The sequence below is a fragment of the Dendrobium catenatum genome, unplaced genomic scaffold, assembly GCF_001605985.2.
Source record: "Dendrobium catenatum unplaced genomic scaffold, ASM160598v2 fragScaff_scaffold_156, whole genome shotgun sequence".
Classification (NCBI taxonomy): Eukaryota; Viridiplantae; Streptophyta; class Magnoliopsida; order Asparagales; family Orchidaceae; genus Dendrobium; species Dendrobium catenatum.
In genome coordinates, this window is record NW_021318618.1 from 5,739,421 (window position 1) to 5,756,197 (window position 16,777).

The following is a 16,777-nucleotide window of genomic DNA, read 5'->3' on the forward strand; positions in this document are numbered from 1 at the left end:
GAGCGTTATTTCTCATAGGAGATCTTGTTTTGAATCTAACTCTTTCAAATTCAGCAGCACCCTTCTCCTTTCTAAACAATCAATTGCAACTAATTATCATTTTGTGCTTTTGTTTCTCCATTTCAAGTGTTGTTTTACTTTAGTGTCAACTGTCAACATTATTATTTTTTGCATAATTTGTTGCCATCGACTTCTTTAATATTCATTCATGACTTTTTTGTTTCATTTTTTCATCTTCATTTATCAAATTTATAACAGAACTATATGTTATGAGATTGACCTATCCATAACTTTGTGGCCTTGATAGCATGTCGAAGTTTGCATCTTGCTATGCCAAAAATTCTCAGCCTTTATGCAATAGTTTGTTAACCAAATTCTTCAAAATGTGATTCAACTAGCTCTTTTGCTTGGTTGCTTCACCTCAAGCTTCATTAACCTTTTATATCAATTTACTTGTCTTTGCTTTATTCAATGAAATAATTTTAGCCATTCACCGTTCGATAAATACATATCCCTATTATAAATTTTGTCAATAATGATTTCAAGCACTGTAACTTATACCCTTTAATTCATTGAGGATAGTCAATGAAAATGCTTTTCATTGCATGTGGCTCACAAATGAAAGTGCATATAAAAATGCTTTTTATTGCTCATGTATCAATGTGATCCTAAGGTCCACATCCAATGACCATTAAGAAAGAGTAATTAGCTGGTCTCCCACTTCAAGCTTCTTTGGGTGTATTGAAGCCAATGGTTGAGGATGAGTATCTGTTTATCAAATAAATTGTAATGCTAAACCTCTTCAGCGCAAAAGCTTTTAATCAATCTTGTATTACTTAGCATGCATCTTACCTTTTCAAGAATCATCTTGTTGAACTTCTCTGATGATCCTTTTTCTTATGGAGTAATCTTCACTGTGTTATGCCTTAATATCCTCTTTTCTTTGTAGAATTTTGTGAATTCATTAGCACAAAAATCAAGCCCATTGCTAGTCCTTTAACTTTTTTACAAATTTAACTTTCAACAAGTTGTTTACGTTCCTTGAATTTTTTTTGGAATGCCTCATTTTTGTGTTTAAAAAAATGTACGCATATCTTTATTGAATTATCATCAATTAAAGAAAGATAATATCTTACATTACTATGTGAGCTTGTTTGAGAAGGCCGCTGATGGTCTGAATGAATGTAAGAACGCCATTTGTTCTGTGCACTTCAAGTGTGAATATGAGTTTCTTTAACTTATGTAATCCCTATAACATAATGCTCACAAAAGTCAAGGTTCTTTATCTTGTCCATACATTCCAAACCTTATGACTCAAGTTCTTTAATTCCTCTTTGACTTAGCGGTCAAGTCTATTATTTGTTAATTGGGTTGCATTTGTTGAGTTTACAGTTGCATTAACTGATACTTCAATGATTGGTCTTTCAATCAAGAAACACAATCCACCATTCAAGATTCTATTCATGGCAAGAAATGAGCCTTTGTATGCTCTTAAGCTTCCACCTTCACTCTTGTATTCATTATTGCGTTTGTTTAGGATTCTTAGTGAATTTTTTGTTTCTCTTGAGCTCAGGTACATACCTCAGTTCTTGTAGTTTCCATTGAGTGCCATCCAACACCTTGATTCTTATCTTGTCAATCCCCATGATTTTGCAGGTCTTGTTGTTTCCATGCATCACCATGTTGACATCCAAATCTTGTCTTGATGCAAACCAAGGTAATTTGGGCACATGTGAAAAGAGCACCGCATCCAAAATCAAGAATCCATCCTCTGCACTTTAATATCCCTCAACAATCACAAGCTGTCTGATTGTTTTTCTTCTTTAGGCATCTTCATTTGCTTTCACTGCACATCTTCAATTGAGCTTCCTTGTAAGAAATGAAGCATATGTTTTCTTGAACTTTAACTTGGAAATTAATTAATGCTTGTTGTTGAAATCACATTTTTCCATGAGCCATAATAGTATTACCAACATTTTCCATTGATTTTTCAGTAATTCTTTGGATTTAGGATAGATTTCACTTCTTGAATTTAGGATAGATTTCACTTCTTGCATAGTAAAAGTGGTTTAACCATATAACTTAGTATTTACAAAATGTTTATATCTTGTAGGCAAAGGGCTTAAGAGGATCATGACAAGATCTTCATCCGCGATTTTATAATCAATGATCTTAAAATCCATTATGGCCTTACTAAAATCATCCAAATGCTTCTTGAGTGATTTAGATTCTTCCATTTGTTAGTCGTGTAATGTCATTTTAACGCATAACTGATTTTCAAGGGACCTTTTAAAGTACAAGGATTCAAGTTTCCTCCGAATGTTAATGGACAACTCCTTAGCAGTCTCTCTTTGAACTTCGTCTCCATTACTCAAGAGGATTGCATCGCAAGCCTTGTCTAACAATATCTACGTGGTTTTTTGCTTCTATCTTTTGCAACACTTCTTCTGACATTGTCACATCCAAAACTTGATGTATAAACAATGCCTTAATTTTTAATCTTAAAATATTGAAGTCATTTTTCCATGTGAACTTCTCGGATCTTCGATCTTATCAATCTCATCTTTAGCTTTTTATTTTGGGTGCTCTAATAGCAACTACAAGAGCAAGAAAGATGAAAGAGGAATACCTTTCAACACTCCTTGATTTAAAGTTTCAATTGAAATTTGGTTTCTTTATTCCAATTAGCCTTGTTCTTTTTTAGGATTCATGTTTTTGAACAACACTTTAGAACCAATTTCACTAATGCAATCCCCATTACTATGATTATCCTTATGTGGTTTCAAGATGAAATAGGGATCATAACACTACATCATTTTCGGATTAATCTCTTGTGATTTCAAGACAACTGCAAGGGATCATAGAAAAATTGTAATATATTTGCGTACTTTGATACCAGATAAGCTTATGGGTAAACATAAAGTGGAAGAGAGCGAGAGGGAAATAAAGAGAAAATTTTATTATAATTGATTACAAATCTTTTGATTACAATATAACACCCTTGGGTAGATGAAAAATTGATTCTTGATGCAACACGAAAGCTATATGATGTTAAAACAAAAATTAGAGTAACTTATCAACTTTCAATAACCAATTTCTGGTGGTTTATTTACAAACCAAATGACAAGCAAACACTAATAATTAGAGATATAAAATCATACTAACATTTTTAACCAATTAAACTACTTATGAATTAGACATTATATATTTTATAAAAAGTATTCCATGTTTTTAAAAAATTCTCTAAGATTATATTTCATGTTAAATGTAGGTATATAATTTTGAATATCATATTAGCCATGTTGTAGTTGTTTAGAAGCATATTTTAACAGTTTTGTTCCGCATCTTTTGGTGTTTTGTTTGTTGACTCGATTATTATGTTTTACTTCTAGTTAACAGTAAAGACAACTTTAAGCTTTGACACCAAAAATGGTGCATAATATCCTAGTGTCTAGGGTTTCCTAATGCAGATTTAGGATAAGGTAATTATGTATACTGGGTCATTTCTAATTTAGAAAAATGTTTGTCATTTTAGGTTAAGACTAAAAATAGATCAAATTCTTAAAAAAGGAATGCTCTTTTAAGAATCTTATTGTGAAATGATGGATTTTAAAAAAATCATATGTTCATTGAAAGTCATGCAACACTCGAAGATCAGGTTGTGCCAAATTTGATCAAGCTAAGTTGCATGATTTGACTGATTACTAGATGTCCAAGAATTAGGTTGAGAAAGAAAAGAAATCACCAAATAAAAGACCTAGGAATTATGCCAGTACAGAGATATGACATCCCTTGAAATTTGAAAGTGCTAGAACGAATTTTATCCAACCAAAGTTCTATTGAATCAAATTAGAAATCATCATAGAATATTTTTTAACATGCCCTAGACAACTCATATCTATAATCACAAACACTCTCAATTTCTAAATAATAAAATAATTAAAAGTTGTGTTCGTAGGCTTATTCCAAAAGGACAAGTCTTTGAAATCCTGCATAGGTAGCCCTCCCAAAAAATAGCAGCTGAGAGAACCAAAAATGTCGGCAGAAATTCATTGTCAAAGAAATCCGCAAGTCACAATAGCAAGGAAATCTCATAGCAGGAAGTCATAGCTAGCAATTACAAGAGAGCGCCTCTCATCTAGGAGAACTCAGAACAGAAGGCTGCAAAGAACAACAACAACAACAACATCAAGCCTTTATCTCACTACGTGGGGTCGGCTACATGAATCCTTTTTCTCCATTGTGTCCTATTAAAGGTCAAATTCTCGTTTAAATCTAATAAAAAAAGGTCATTCCTAATATTTTATAACCAAGTCTTTTTAGGTTTGCGTCTACCTCTCTTAACATAGGTCAAATCTAATAACTCTACTCTCCTAATCGGGTCATTGGAAGGCCGCCGTTTTATGTGACCAAACCATCTAAGACGACTCTCTTTAATCTTATTTTCTACTGGAGCTACTCCAACCTTTTCACGTATATGCTCATTTCGTATCCTATCTCTAAGGGTAAAGCCACTCATCCACTTGAGCATCCTCATCTCTGCCACACTTAACTTAGTATTATGCTTCTCTTTTAATGGCCAACATTCAACACCATAAATCATTGCAGACCTCACTACCATCTTATAGAATTTTCCCTTAAGTTTGAGGGGTACTTTTCTATCACACAACAAGCCCGATTTGAATATAAGCATTATTAACTCCTTTCTTCTCAAGAACTCTCCATAGCACTTCTCTTGGAACTTTATTATATGCTTTTTCTAAATCAATAAATATCATATGTAAATCCTCCTTATTTTCTCTATATTTCTCCATCAAATCTTTTAATAAATGTATGACTTCCATAGTCGACCTACCCAGCATGAATCCAAATTGATTTTCAGAAACATTAGTATCACGCTACAACCTATGCTCCATAACTCGCTCCCATAGTTTTAAAGTATGACACATTAACTTAATTCCTCTATAATTCGCACAATCTTGTGCATCGCCTTTATTCTTAAAAATAGGAATTAACTAGGGGTGTCAATTCGGGTCAACGGGTCGGGTTCGGGTCGAACCTGACTTGACCCGGCTGTAAATGGGTTGACCCTAACCCGACCCGATTTCATAAACGAGTCAGGATTGTCAACTCGGACCCGACCCGCGCGGGTTACGGGTTGACCCGACATGACTCGGAAACCCGCTATATTTTTTTAAAATTCTGGTTTGATAAACAACGGACGAGCGTGCCAGATTAGGCGAGGCGGCGGGCTGCCAGGTCGATCCCTCAAGGTGCCTGGTGCAGTCGTGCGGCTGGATTGGATCGAGGAGAGCGTGCCAGATTGGGTCAAGACGTGTAGTCTAGGGCTCGACTGCTCAAGGCAGCGTCACAGCGCGCCCAATTTGGCCGGCGGGATTGCTGTAGTCCGGAGTCCAAACGGCGCAGTGTTGACGTTGACGCGAGTCTCGAGTGATGCCTGTCGAGTCCAATCTCGTTGAGCGACTGAGCCGTTGAGGCGCAGACAAATCCGGCGCGGTGCACTGTTGGTTCACCCGAGGCGAAAAAAAAATTGGCAGAGCAATTCGGGTTATCTTGGGTTGTCGGGTCTACCTGAACCCGGCCCGTTTTTTCAAACAGGTCAAAAATTCGAACCCAAACCAGACCCGTTTCGCAAACGGGTTGACCCGAACCCGGATTTTTCCAGCTCGGATCTGGGTTGGGCTTCGGGTCGTGTCAAAAATTGACACCCCTAGAATTAACACACTCATTTTTTTTAGGAATTAACACACTCATTCTCCACTCATCTAACATCTTTTTAGTCTTCAAAGTAGTATTAAAAAGTTTAGCAAGCAAGTAATTCCTTCATCTCCTAAGCAGTTCCACACTTCTATTGGAATATCATCAGGTCCAATAGCTTTTCCACCCTTCATTTTGTTTAAAGCTTCTCTAACTTCGGTTTTATTAATACGCCAATAAAAATAAAAAATTGTATTTTCATTTAGGATGCTAAGGTCACTATAGTCAATTTTATTTTCACAATTTTCATTAAAAAGTTTAGCAAAATATCTCATCCACCTTTGTTGAATATCATCTTCCAAGAAAAATATTTTTTGATCTTCATACTTAATACACTTCACTTGAATTAAATCATTACTACTCCTATCTCTTTATTTGGCTAACTTATACATATATCTTTCTCCCTCAGTATCTAATCTATTATATAAATCACTAAAACCTAAGATCTTTACATCACATATTACTTTTTTAGATTTATTACGAGTCTCTTTATATCTTTCTCAATTATCATAATTTTTACAATTAAACCAATTTTTGTAACAAAACTTCTTATTTTTAATATTTTCTTGCACATTTAGATTCCACCACAAACTATTTTTACTATTATGAGCTTTTCTCTTTGATACTCCAAGTACATATTTTGCAATATTCTTAATATCACTAGCCACTTTTTCCCACATAACATTAGTATCCTCATGCACAGATAAAATCTTACGATCTAAAATCTTACTTTCAAAAATATTTTTGTTAATATTCTTTAAATGCCCCCATCTAATCCTAGAATATCGCTTTACTTTATTTTTTATTTTATGCCCCTTCATCTTAAAGTCCAAAACTAATAATCGATGTTGGGTACATAAATTTTCACTCGGAATAAAAAGTCTGCAAAATCTCCATAATACTCATAGTGGCACTTAATTGTCGCATATCCAATAAGTATTTGCAATATTTCAGAATAATGTTTGTATATTTTATTGAAATCAGGTCAATGTAGTCCTTTAAAGCATTTAAAATATATAGAACTTCTCTAGCTCTTTTGGACTCTTCCCCGGCAGCTGAATTAGTAGGAGGATTGCAGAGGTAATCTCATCACTTGCTAATAACAATACTGTAGATCTTTGAAAATTTTGCAAAACATCATGTAAGCAAATATAAGATTGTTTTCTCACCTACAAAACACTCCTTGAAGCATATTAGCATGCCTACAAAATAACTGGAAGCCACTATCAAATAGGCATAGAGTGTAATGCAATAGATCACGGAAGTACATTTATTCTCCAATAATGGTTAGGAATGTGTAAGCCAATTGCATGAAAATGAAATCAATCAAAAATATTTCGAATATTATAAAGATATTAGTTAAAAAAAAAACAAATAGAAGGTTAAGCATTTACAAGAAATTAGAATAAAAAAAAGTTTTCACTTTGGTTTTTCTTAAATCAAGCAACAAAAAAAAATGTGCAATGTTTTTATCGTGGCAACAATATATAACATCATATCTAAAATAAGTGAAAATTTATGCAAAACTCGTGGTCTCCTCAGCCGATGGCATATTATGCAGGGGCCATTTTTTTTGTCCTTCTTTGCAGCCATCTAATGGAGACCATGAGTTTTACATAAATTTCCACTTATTTTAAATATGATATTATATATTGTTGCCACGATAGAAACATTGCACAAATTGTTTTTTAGGTTTATTGCTTGATTTAAAAAAAAAATCAAAGTGAAGACTTTTTTTATTGTAAGTTCTTGTAAATGCTTAACCTTCTATTTTTTTTTCTAACTAATATCTTTATAATGTTCAAAATATTTTTGATTGATTTCCTTTCATGCAATTGACTTATATATTCCTAACAATTATTGGAGAATAAATGTACTTCTGTGATCTATTGCATTACATCCTATGCCTATTTGACAGTGACTTCCAGTTATTTTGTAGGCATGCTAGTTTTGCTTCAAAGAGTTCTTTGTAGGTGAGAAAACAGTCTTATATCTGCTTACATGATGTTTTACAGAATTTTCAAGGATATACAATATTGTTATTAGCAAGTGATGGGATTACCTCTGCAATACTCCTACTAATTCAGCTGCCGGGGAAGAGTCCAAAGGAGGTAGAGAAGTTCTATATATTTTAAATGCTTTAAAGGACTGCATTGACCTGATTTCAATAAAATTTACAAACATTATTCTGAAATACTGCAAATACTTCTTGGATTTGCGACAATTAAGCGTCACTAGGAGTATTATGGAGATTTTGCAGACTTTATGTTCTAGACAAGCTTCAAACTTTTCTCCTGAGTTCTTACTCGAACTATTGTGCTCCTTGGCGCACTTTATACCTAAAAAAGAGAAATCAGCTGATGGCTTGGCATCTGTAGCACGCCTGCTAAATTTGGGAACCAAAAGTGTATTTAGTTTAAATGGAATATGTGTGTTGTGAAGCTTCCAATAATCTTTAATTCCCTTGGAGGTTAGTTTTTCACATGATTTTTTTAGTTATCCTTTGGATATGTAATCAGGTAGAATGGTGAGCTGTGTTGTTGACTTTATTGTTAGAAATTTTGGCTGGTGAGCATGAGGAAGCTATTTTTGCTGCGACAGAGGCACTGAAGAGTTTAATATATTCTTGCCTTGATGAGAATTTGATCAAGCAAGGAATTGAACAGATAAACCTGAATCATGGAGGAGGATTAAGGAAGTCTGGTCCCACAATCATTGAAAAGATATGTGCTATTATAGAAGGCTTTCTTGATTTCAGGTACAATGCAGTGTGGGATGTGGGTTTTAAGGTCATCTTGCTGCATTTGATCAACTAGGTATTGTTTCTCTTTAGTCAGTGTCACTACTCTTTGATCAACGTAAGTGTAGTTTGTGAGTGAGAACAGTATAACAAGCAGAGAGATGCGTCATATAAAACCAATAGTTTATATCCATTTTGATAATTTAGTTTTGGATTCAAATCAGTTAGGACTTAGGAAGATAGTTCATAGTGCTTATCACTCTTCATCATGAAGTTGCTCAACTTATTCTAGCTAGCTCTTACTAACAAAGATATTAAGTGAGAAACAGTCATGTCTTTTGTCCCTTCGGCAGCTGTATTGGAAGCATGTGGGTTTTAGGGTTTAAGCTTTAGATATTTATTTTTTTTTTTTTAAATCTTTGCTGATCATTATTTGTGGTAATTGTTAAGCAAATAGATAGTTTCCTTCCAAAAATTTTCATTTCCGTTTGATGTCTTCATAGAACTTCATATTTAAGCATGATAATTGATAAGTATAAAATGAGCTGCTTGATAAGCTGCTCATTTAACTCGATAAGCATAAAATGAGCAGCTTGATAAACATAAATGAACCAAACGTGAGCAAGCCTAAATTTAAGCTTGAACATTCTCATGAAAGCTTGAATCGAGCTCGAGCTGAGTTTGAATAGGCTTTGGCTAAAGTAGTTTGAGCTCGAACATCCTTTGCCATGGCTCAGCTCGGCTCGGTTCGCTTGCAGCCCTACCATCACATCTTCTAAATTGAGGTTATTTATAAGTTTGATGTTTGCACTGATACCATTTTTTTAAAAATTCTATTTTAGGGAGACATTCAGCAGAGCTGATGGCGGGAGTAATGAGGAATCTTGCTGATATACAAAGCTATCCTGCTGATGAAATTTCTTATAAAAAGCAAGTATGTCTGCACAATGCGGTTTTCAAATGTATGCGTACTATCTTTTTCTCCAGTTTTTTTCATGCTATACTATGCTTAGTATGTTAAATAAATAATGCTGACCATATCACATAGGAAGTTTGTAGGGTCGGTAATTTTTACTGGATTTTTCAAGCAACTTGCCGGGTACACTTCTTTAATTTTTTTCCTTCCTCATAGGTTTTAGTATAAGCGTCAGGTTCATGGAGCAGTTTCATGCATTTGTTTTTATCACAATGAGCTATTTTTATATCTGTTGGTTTGGGATATGCATATGAATGGATGCCATAGCAGAAAAGCTATGCTTGAGATCTTGGTTTACTTCATGGCTGTTTGACTAGCTGAAAAATTGAGAAGTAGCCTTTTGTGTTTGATTCGAGTTTCATGAGGTAAAGTTTATTTATAGGTCATTTCCTTAAAAATTGCTTCAAAATAAATGCAGTTAAATTACCATATTTAGTTTACAGGCTTTTCAAATACACCAAACCGATTAACCCCTTAATGAGCTGCTTTTATTATCTTTAGATTAGGGTATTTGTAGTTCTCTATTGTGTAGTAGACATGCCATGTTCTTTACATAAATTCTAGATTGAGGAAGTTTCTATAGGAGCTAATCCATTCATTTCAAAAGATTCTAAAACAGCATATTAGCAATCATTTGGAAATTTATTGTCACCGTGGCATTATTAATTAATTAATTAATTTGCTTCTAATTATATTTGAGCCTCTAGTTATGCTTTAAGTTCTTCAAGAAAAAAAGTGCATCATAAGGCATTAGAAAAATTTCAGCTTTGATAAGGGTACGATTGATCTTGTGCATTATTGTTTTTGTAATTTTTGTGGTAAACAGTAGAGGGCTATGATGCACCGACACGGACACGGGATACGACATTTTTTAAAAATATAGGACACAGGTGCGGCGTGGACATGACATAATAATTTTTTAATATAATATATAGAAATTAAGGTAACATTATATTAAAAATGACAATCAATAATAAAGCAAAGTCATAATAATTTGTTTAGCTTATAACATAAAGATGTTTAGTACAAATTTCTAGTACAACCACAAAAATATAAGCAAAAAATCATTTAGTATAACATGAAGGTCCAACTAAATTGAGGGAATGATAGAATTAGATTCAGATGTTGGTCAATGGTCTTTGGCCTTCAATACCATCATCATTGAATATCATCGCTTCCAACTCTGGTTCATCTAGAGAAAGATTTGCAACCTCCAATAATCCCATATCATCAAGGCACTCGAATCCATCTCCATTAACATGCCACATCTTGTTATTACCTGTCATATAAAATGGGGTTTTACTTGATAGAAGACGAAGATTTATATGCACATAAACTAAATCTTCAGCCCGTTGTAGAGTTATTTTATTCCTTCGAAAACCGACAACCTCGAATTTTTCACTTAAACCTCGTCGCGATGCTTCGAAAAGCGTGCGAGGTCTTAGACGGCATTTTTGGGTTTTACAATGAGTATGTGCTACAATTTCTCTCACAACAGGAAGAAGATGATAATTGACCAAGAAGTTTTATTGCTATGGTTTGAAGAAACGGTGTTGAAACTCCATGAATCAACCATCACATTTTTGAATCCATCATCCATCTATCACCAAAGATTCTTGATCGCCAAAATCCTCAAATATCCAAAGAATTTTACAAGTTCTATATTAATTTTTCTTCTCTCCTCATTTGAGAAATATTGTTTCGAGCATATCTTTCTCATAATTAAAACTTTCAAATCTTTTTGTGGTGAGACACGTTGAGGGTCTTCTTGAAGCCATTTTTTACTTGAATACCTTCAAATAATACAAAGCGTATAAAATTATATGTTCATTTATGAAGAAATTTAAATTAATTTAAAAGATTTATACAAATGTACCTTGGATTTAATGAATGAGCCAAACAATGTAGAGGTGTATTGCTTTTACTCTACCTATCCTCAAGAATGATATAGAGAATGCTAAAAAAACTTATGTCTTCTTCACGTGCCTTTCTTTCATGTATGTATATAATTTCTTTCACATTTGCTAACATAGAGTCCCACATCTCATAAATTAAATGTAGGCATGATTTATCTGTGTTAGCCTCTCTTAACATATCATATTGGGATCAGTGAAAGCCAAAATATAATCTACATTATCCCGCCACAAATCATCTAAGATCTTTTTTTTAACATACCTTGCCTTCTCAACATCATCTTCTCGATAGCAAGACCACTTATCACTAATCACCATAGATTGAAGAGCATTTTTAATTTGTTTGAATCTTCTCAACTTAATTATTACAAAGGCAAAACGAGTTTTAGCAACAGCTAACATTCTTAAGTGGGATAAATCATTAAACATTGAAAGTCTCATCGAATGATTCATAATAAAATTTTTTATCAGAACAACATCACTTGCAACTATTGTTATCCAATGACATTCAACATATATGATTTCATTAGCCTCTGTATTCTTTGTTGCACAAATATTTTTTAGTGCAATATTTAAAGTGTGCACAACACATGGTGTTCAAAATATATGGGGATAAGTTTGCTCAACTAACAATCCTGTAGCTCTACATATCAGTGCATCATCTGTAATAACCTACACAATATTTGAAGTCCCAATCATGACTATCACCTCTTTTATCAAATTGATAATGAAATATTTATCTTTGTATTCTCCTTCACTATTAACAACTTTAATAAACATAGGGTAATTCTATGTAACGGTCATGAAATTAATGAGTGATCTTCTTTAAGGATCTGTCCAACCATCACACACCAAAATAACACCTTTTTTCTTTCCACATTCCTTTTGTTGGTTCAAGCAATGTCTCAATATGTGCTCTTTCCCTTTCCAATAATTTTGATCATAATGCACTATAACCAGGTTGAGCATATCCTGCAAGGTTATTCTTACATGCAAAAAGAATGATCAACTGTTTAAAATATAATTTTGATCATAATGCATTTTTGTAATGAGGATTTCTTGCAAGGTTGAAGGGAAGTCCCGCAGAAAAAAAACATCATTGCTATTTCACCATCCAATTCGTCTCGCTGCTGCAATTTAAAAGCCTTCTCTAAAGGACTACGGACAACTCCTTTTCTTTTCTTCGATTCAAATCCTTCACTTCTAAATGATAAAGAATGATCAACTCTAACGGATGAGGAAGAAGTGTGGGATGAACCTTGAGTAGATGGCAAAGATATCTCCTTAGGGAGTGTCCTTCTGATCCGAGATTCAGCTTCATCAACTTCTCGGTTCAATTCAATCAACTGCGCCGTAGTAATCCTAGGACATTTTAATTCCATGGCCAGTAATCTTCAATAGATGTGCTTTCACCCTAGAATATGATCATTTGTAGATGTCATCACAATAATTGCATTTGAATGAAATATTCCCTCCTCCAAAAGTTTTTCCTAACTTTGTTACATGAATCCATAATGACTTATCAGTTTCTACAGATGGCTCTTTTGAACCTTCGCCTAATCCACTCCCACCAGCATTGGAGCTCATTTTGCTTTTAAATACACTGGTTAAATGGAATAAATAAAGGCTTAATAAATTATTTAAATAACAAAACAAAGTGAAAAATCTAGTAGCAATAACAATACCTTGCCATCAATTAATTAAACAAAATTAAAATTTTTGTATGTTTTTGTGTGCTAATTTTCTTTTTCTTTTTGTCTTTTTTTTCTTTGTATTTGTCTTAGGTTTCACATATTTTCCCTACACTAGCGGAATTTCACATATGGGTGACAACATAGGTTACTCTTGCTACTATACAAGAAAGTATGTGCTGAATGTACACACATGTATGGTCAAAATTTGAAAATGCTAATTTTTTGGAAACTGTTTAAAATATCTTAAGAAGGGAAAAGGCTTATTCTATATTTGATATTTTTTTAGAACATAATATTTATGATAGGGAAAAGGCTTGAATATCTTTTTCTCTTCAATACAACTAACTTAATATGTAGGATGAAAATGACAAATTTGTAGCATTGAATCTTCTTTTCATGGACAACTTCTTGTCATGAATTAGGTCACAAAGCACAAGAAAGTGCATCTTCTTGCCAAAGTCATAAGAACTTCATTCCAAAAAATAACATTCATTTATTCTTTTTTAATACTAAATATTACAAGATTATATATAAACTCAAATATAGGATGAATCAAGCCATGAGAGGAATACCAATTTCTGTTTTGGATTAACTAAAATTTCAGTTTTTGTTTTTATTTGGATTTTTGGTAAACTGGATGGTATAAATCGAAAATGTTTTCATCCAGAAAGTTATAGAGCTCATTGAGTTGATAAAAATCAATTACTTGTACATGACAATCAAATGTTACATGACATTTATTGTAAAATTATAGAGACTTATAAAATAGAAAAATGTAGGATGACAAGCTAGGGTTTGATTTAGGAAAAAAAAAAGAACAAATCCATGGAATCATTGATAAATGAAGATAAATGCCAAATTGAAGAAAAAGAATGGTGAAATAAACTTACAGGTTTGCTACTATTACTGCGGTCGGTTTGGCGCCGGCTTCGCAATAGCTGCGCGCAGAAATGAAGCACTTATTGCTTATGGGAGGAAGATTCGTTGCTTACGGCCGGAAGGGAAGATTCCTTGCTCGCGGGAAATTGCTCCAGTCGTTGCTCACCTCATTCGCTCCGGAAGACCGCAGATATGGGTTACGGGACTAGGGTAAAGGCTGTCGGTCGAGCGTGAAGGGTTCTATGAAACAGCGGTAATAGTAGGATTTTCATTTTTTTTAATTTAAACAAAAGATAAACCGGACACTTGTGTTTGATTTTTTTTTTAATTTTTTTAAATTGGACACACCAATGACATGTTCGACACGTGTCCCCGCCATGTCGGACGCGTGTCCGTGTCCGACATGTGTTCGACACTGCATACCCCTTAAAACAGAGTGTCGGTGCATCATAGCTAGAGGGATATTCCATTTTGGAGAAAATAGCTAAAAATTGAAATTAATGCGACAACTGATAGAAAATAATTTATAAATTTGATCATCTGTTAGATATTATGCCACGAGTGCTTCAGCTTTGATGATATGATATTATGCCACGAGTGCTTCAGCTTTGATGATATTAATTAATTCCAACTTGATTAAGGTTGATACTAGGGATTTAAGACATTTCCTAAGACTAGAATCTGCAGTTCAAGAACTTATGGTAGAGGTATCAAACATGTCCACTAGGATGTCTTTTTGTGCTTTTATGTATTTGTTGCTAGTGCATATGGGTGGTATAAGATTGTTTTCATTTAGACGATATTTAGTTGTAGTCTCCTTAAAAGTTTGAAGAATTCAATGCATGTATAGTTGCCGGATTAATACTGCTTGACTCATGTAAAGATTCGAAAAATAGAATTTATTATTTATTTGTTCATCAAATTTTGTCTCATTATTTTGGTTTCAGGCTTCATGCGGATTTACATACAACTATATTTCTTATGAAATATTGAAAATTGTAACATTTTCAATGTTTTTTTGAGGAAGTCCTTAATTCATGAACCAAAAAGTTGTCCAACGCTTGGGTGTTTGGTTTGAATTTCACATGACCGACAAGTTTTTTGTCCTCTGTGTTTTATGGTGGAAAAGGAAAAGTGTATTTTTTTTACTATTAATGGTACTTGGATTTCAATTGAGAAACCTAATGCTTATCATTTTGTAATTAATGTATGAAATTTCTTCTTTCAAGCATTCTTTTGATTCACATGACACAATGACGAAAAAGGATTCATGTAGCCGACCCCACGCAGTGGGACAATGGCTTGATGATGATGTTGTTGTTGTTGTAAGCATTCTTTTGATTTACAGATTATGTGACCAATGTAGGATGACCTCAAAAAAATATGTTGGATATCTTTTGCAAGTTCATTCATAGCTTTATGGTTATATTTAGCACATAAAACTATTTTATTCTCTGATATTTCTCACAAATATGCCTTTTTCCATTTATTTTTGTTGATTTCTGCTTATTTATGTTGCATGCTTAATTTCAAAACAAACATTAGTAGGATTAAGTTCATTAAATATGCAGTTTCATGAATGCCTTGGCTCAGCACTTGCTGCGATGGGCCCTGAGAAATTTCTATGCTTGTTGCCACTCAATCTAGACGCAGAAGATGTTACTGATTGGAATGTGTGGGTACTTCCTATTTTAAAGCAATACACAGTTGGCGCTGAATTGCATTTCTTTTCTCAGTACATTTTGGATATGGTCAGCCTTTTAAAGCAGAAATCACTGAAGGTAATTATTTTTAATGGATTGTTTGGCTAGTTTCATTTCCCAAAGTAATGGTGTTATGCCATCCTGCAGCTGGAGAGAGATGGACGCATTTTCTCAGCTCGTAATATAGAAGGCCTTATATATTCCTTGTGGTCCCTATTCCCTTCCTTTTGCAACTATCCAGTTGATGCAAATACTAGTTTTAAAGAAATTCAATACATATTGTGCAACACGCTCCGTCAGGAATCTGAACTGCATGGGATCATCTGTTCGGGTCTCCAGGTGCAAACTATTTGATAGTTATTATATTTCATTACTGGTAATCTATTTGGTTATTGTATTTTGTAGTGGTATTTAATTCGTCTTTTTGTCATTTAGATTCTCATTCAACAAAATAAAAGTGCATCCCAGGAAAGATTTGCAATGTCAGATGAGGAGCTAAGTTTTCCCGTGAGGAAAGCTAAGGAAATTTACACAGCAAATTTTGCACGGGAAAACTTAAACATTTTGGGATCATCTTCTAAATTTTTGTCAGTTTTGTCAGAGGTTTTCTTGGAAGCGCCAAATGATAGTGGTGGATGCTTGCAGGTATTTGTGATAATTAGTTTTCTTAAATAACGGTGATGAGGTTTGGAGGAGGTTACTCTAGCTATCTTTTATTGTTTTGGCCGCCCTAAGCTGCATATAGTGATTGCTGCATTTTATCAACTTTAATATTATTTGATAGCCAAAATATTCTGTCTTTTCTTTTCATTTTATTTTCAATTGGTTTCCGTCTTTTCTTGCGGTATACACTTGCTTAAGATGCTATTTTCTTATTCAGCATAAGTTCTATATATTTTATTAAATTATTTTATGCAGTGATGGGTTAAATGCCTAATTTTGTATGCATTTATCCCTCCTTATTCCCTGCACTATGGCAGGGCAATCGTGCACTTGGCATCCTTCTTTAAAGAACTTGGTTACAATCTATTTTTACCTATGTTATATCAAAATTATTGTTATTCCTCTTCGCTCTAATTTTTGTCCTTTCTCAT

At 33.7% G+C, this 16,777-nt stretch overlaps 1 protein-coding gene across 1 annotated transcript in view; it reads left to right on the top strand.

The window, feature by feature from the left end:
- The window catches only part of LOC110093939 (RRP12-like protein), a 35,926-nt gene that overhangs the window by 1,393 nt on the left and 17,756 nt on the right, over positions 1-16,777 (top strand). The window contains 11 exon segments of the mRNA XM_028701397.1: positions 1,393-1,573; positions 5,240-5,402; positions 7,752-7,878; positions 7,881-8,198; positions 8,201-8,248; positions 8,335-8,571; positions 8,574-8,594; positions 9,361-9,452; positions 15,552-15,761; positions 15,831-16,022; positions 16,119-16,328. Coding sequence (XP_028557230.1) covers positions 1,393-1,573; positions 5,240-5,402; positions 7,752-7,878; positions 7,881-8,198; positions 8,201-8,248; positions 8,335-8,571; positions 8,574-8,594; positions 9,361-9,452; positions 15,552-15,761; positions 15,831-16,022; positions 16,119-16,328 — 1,799 coding nt within the window.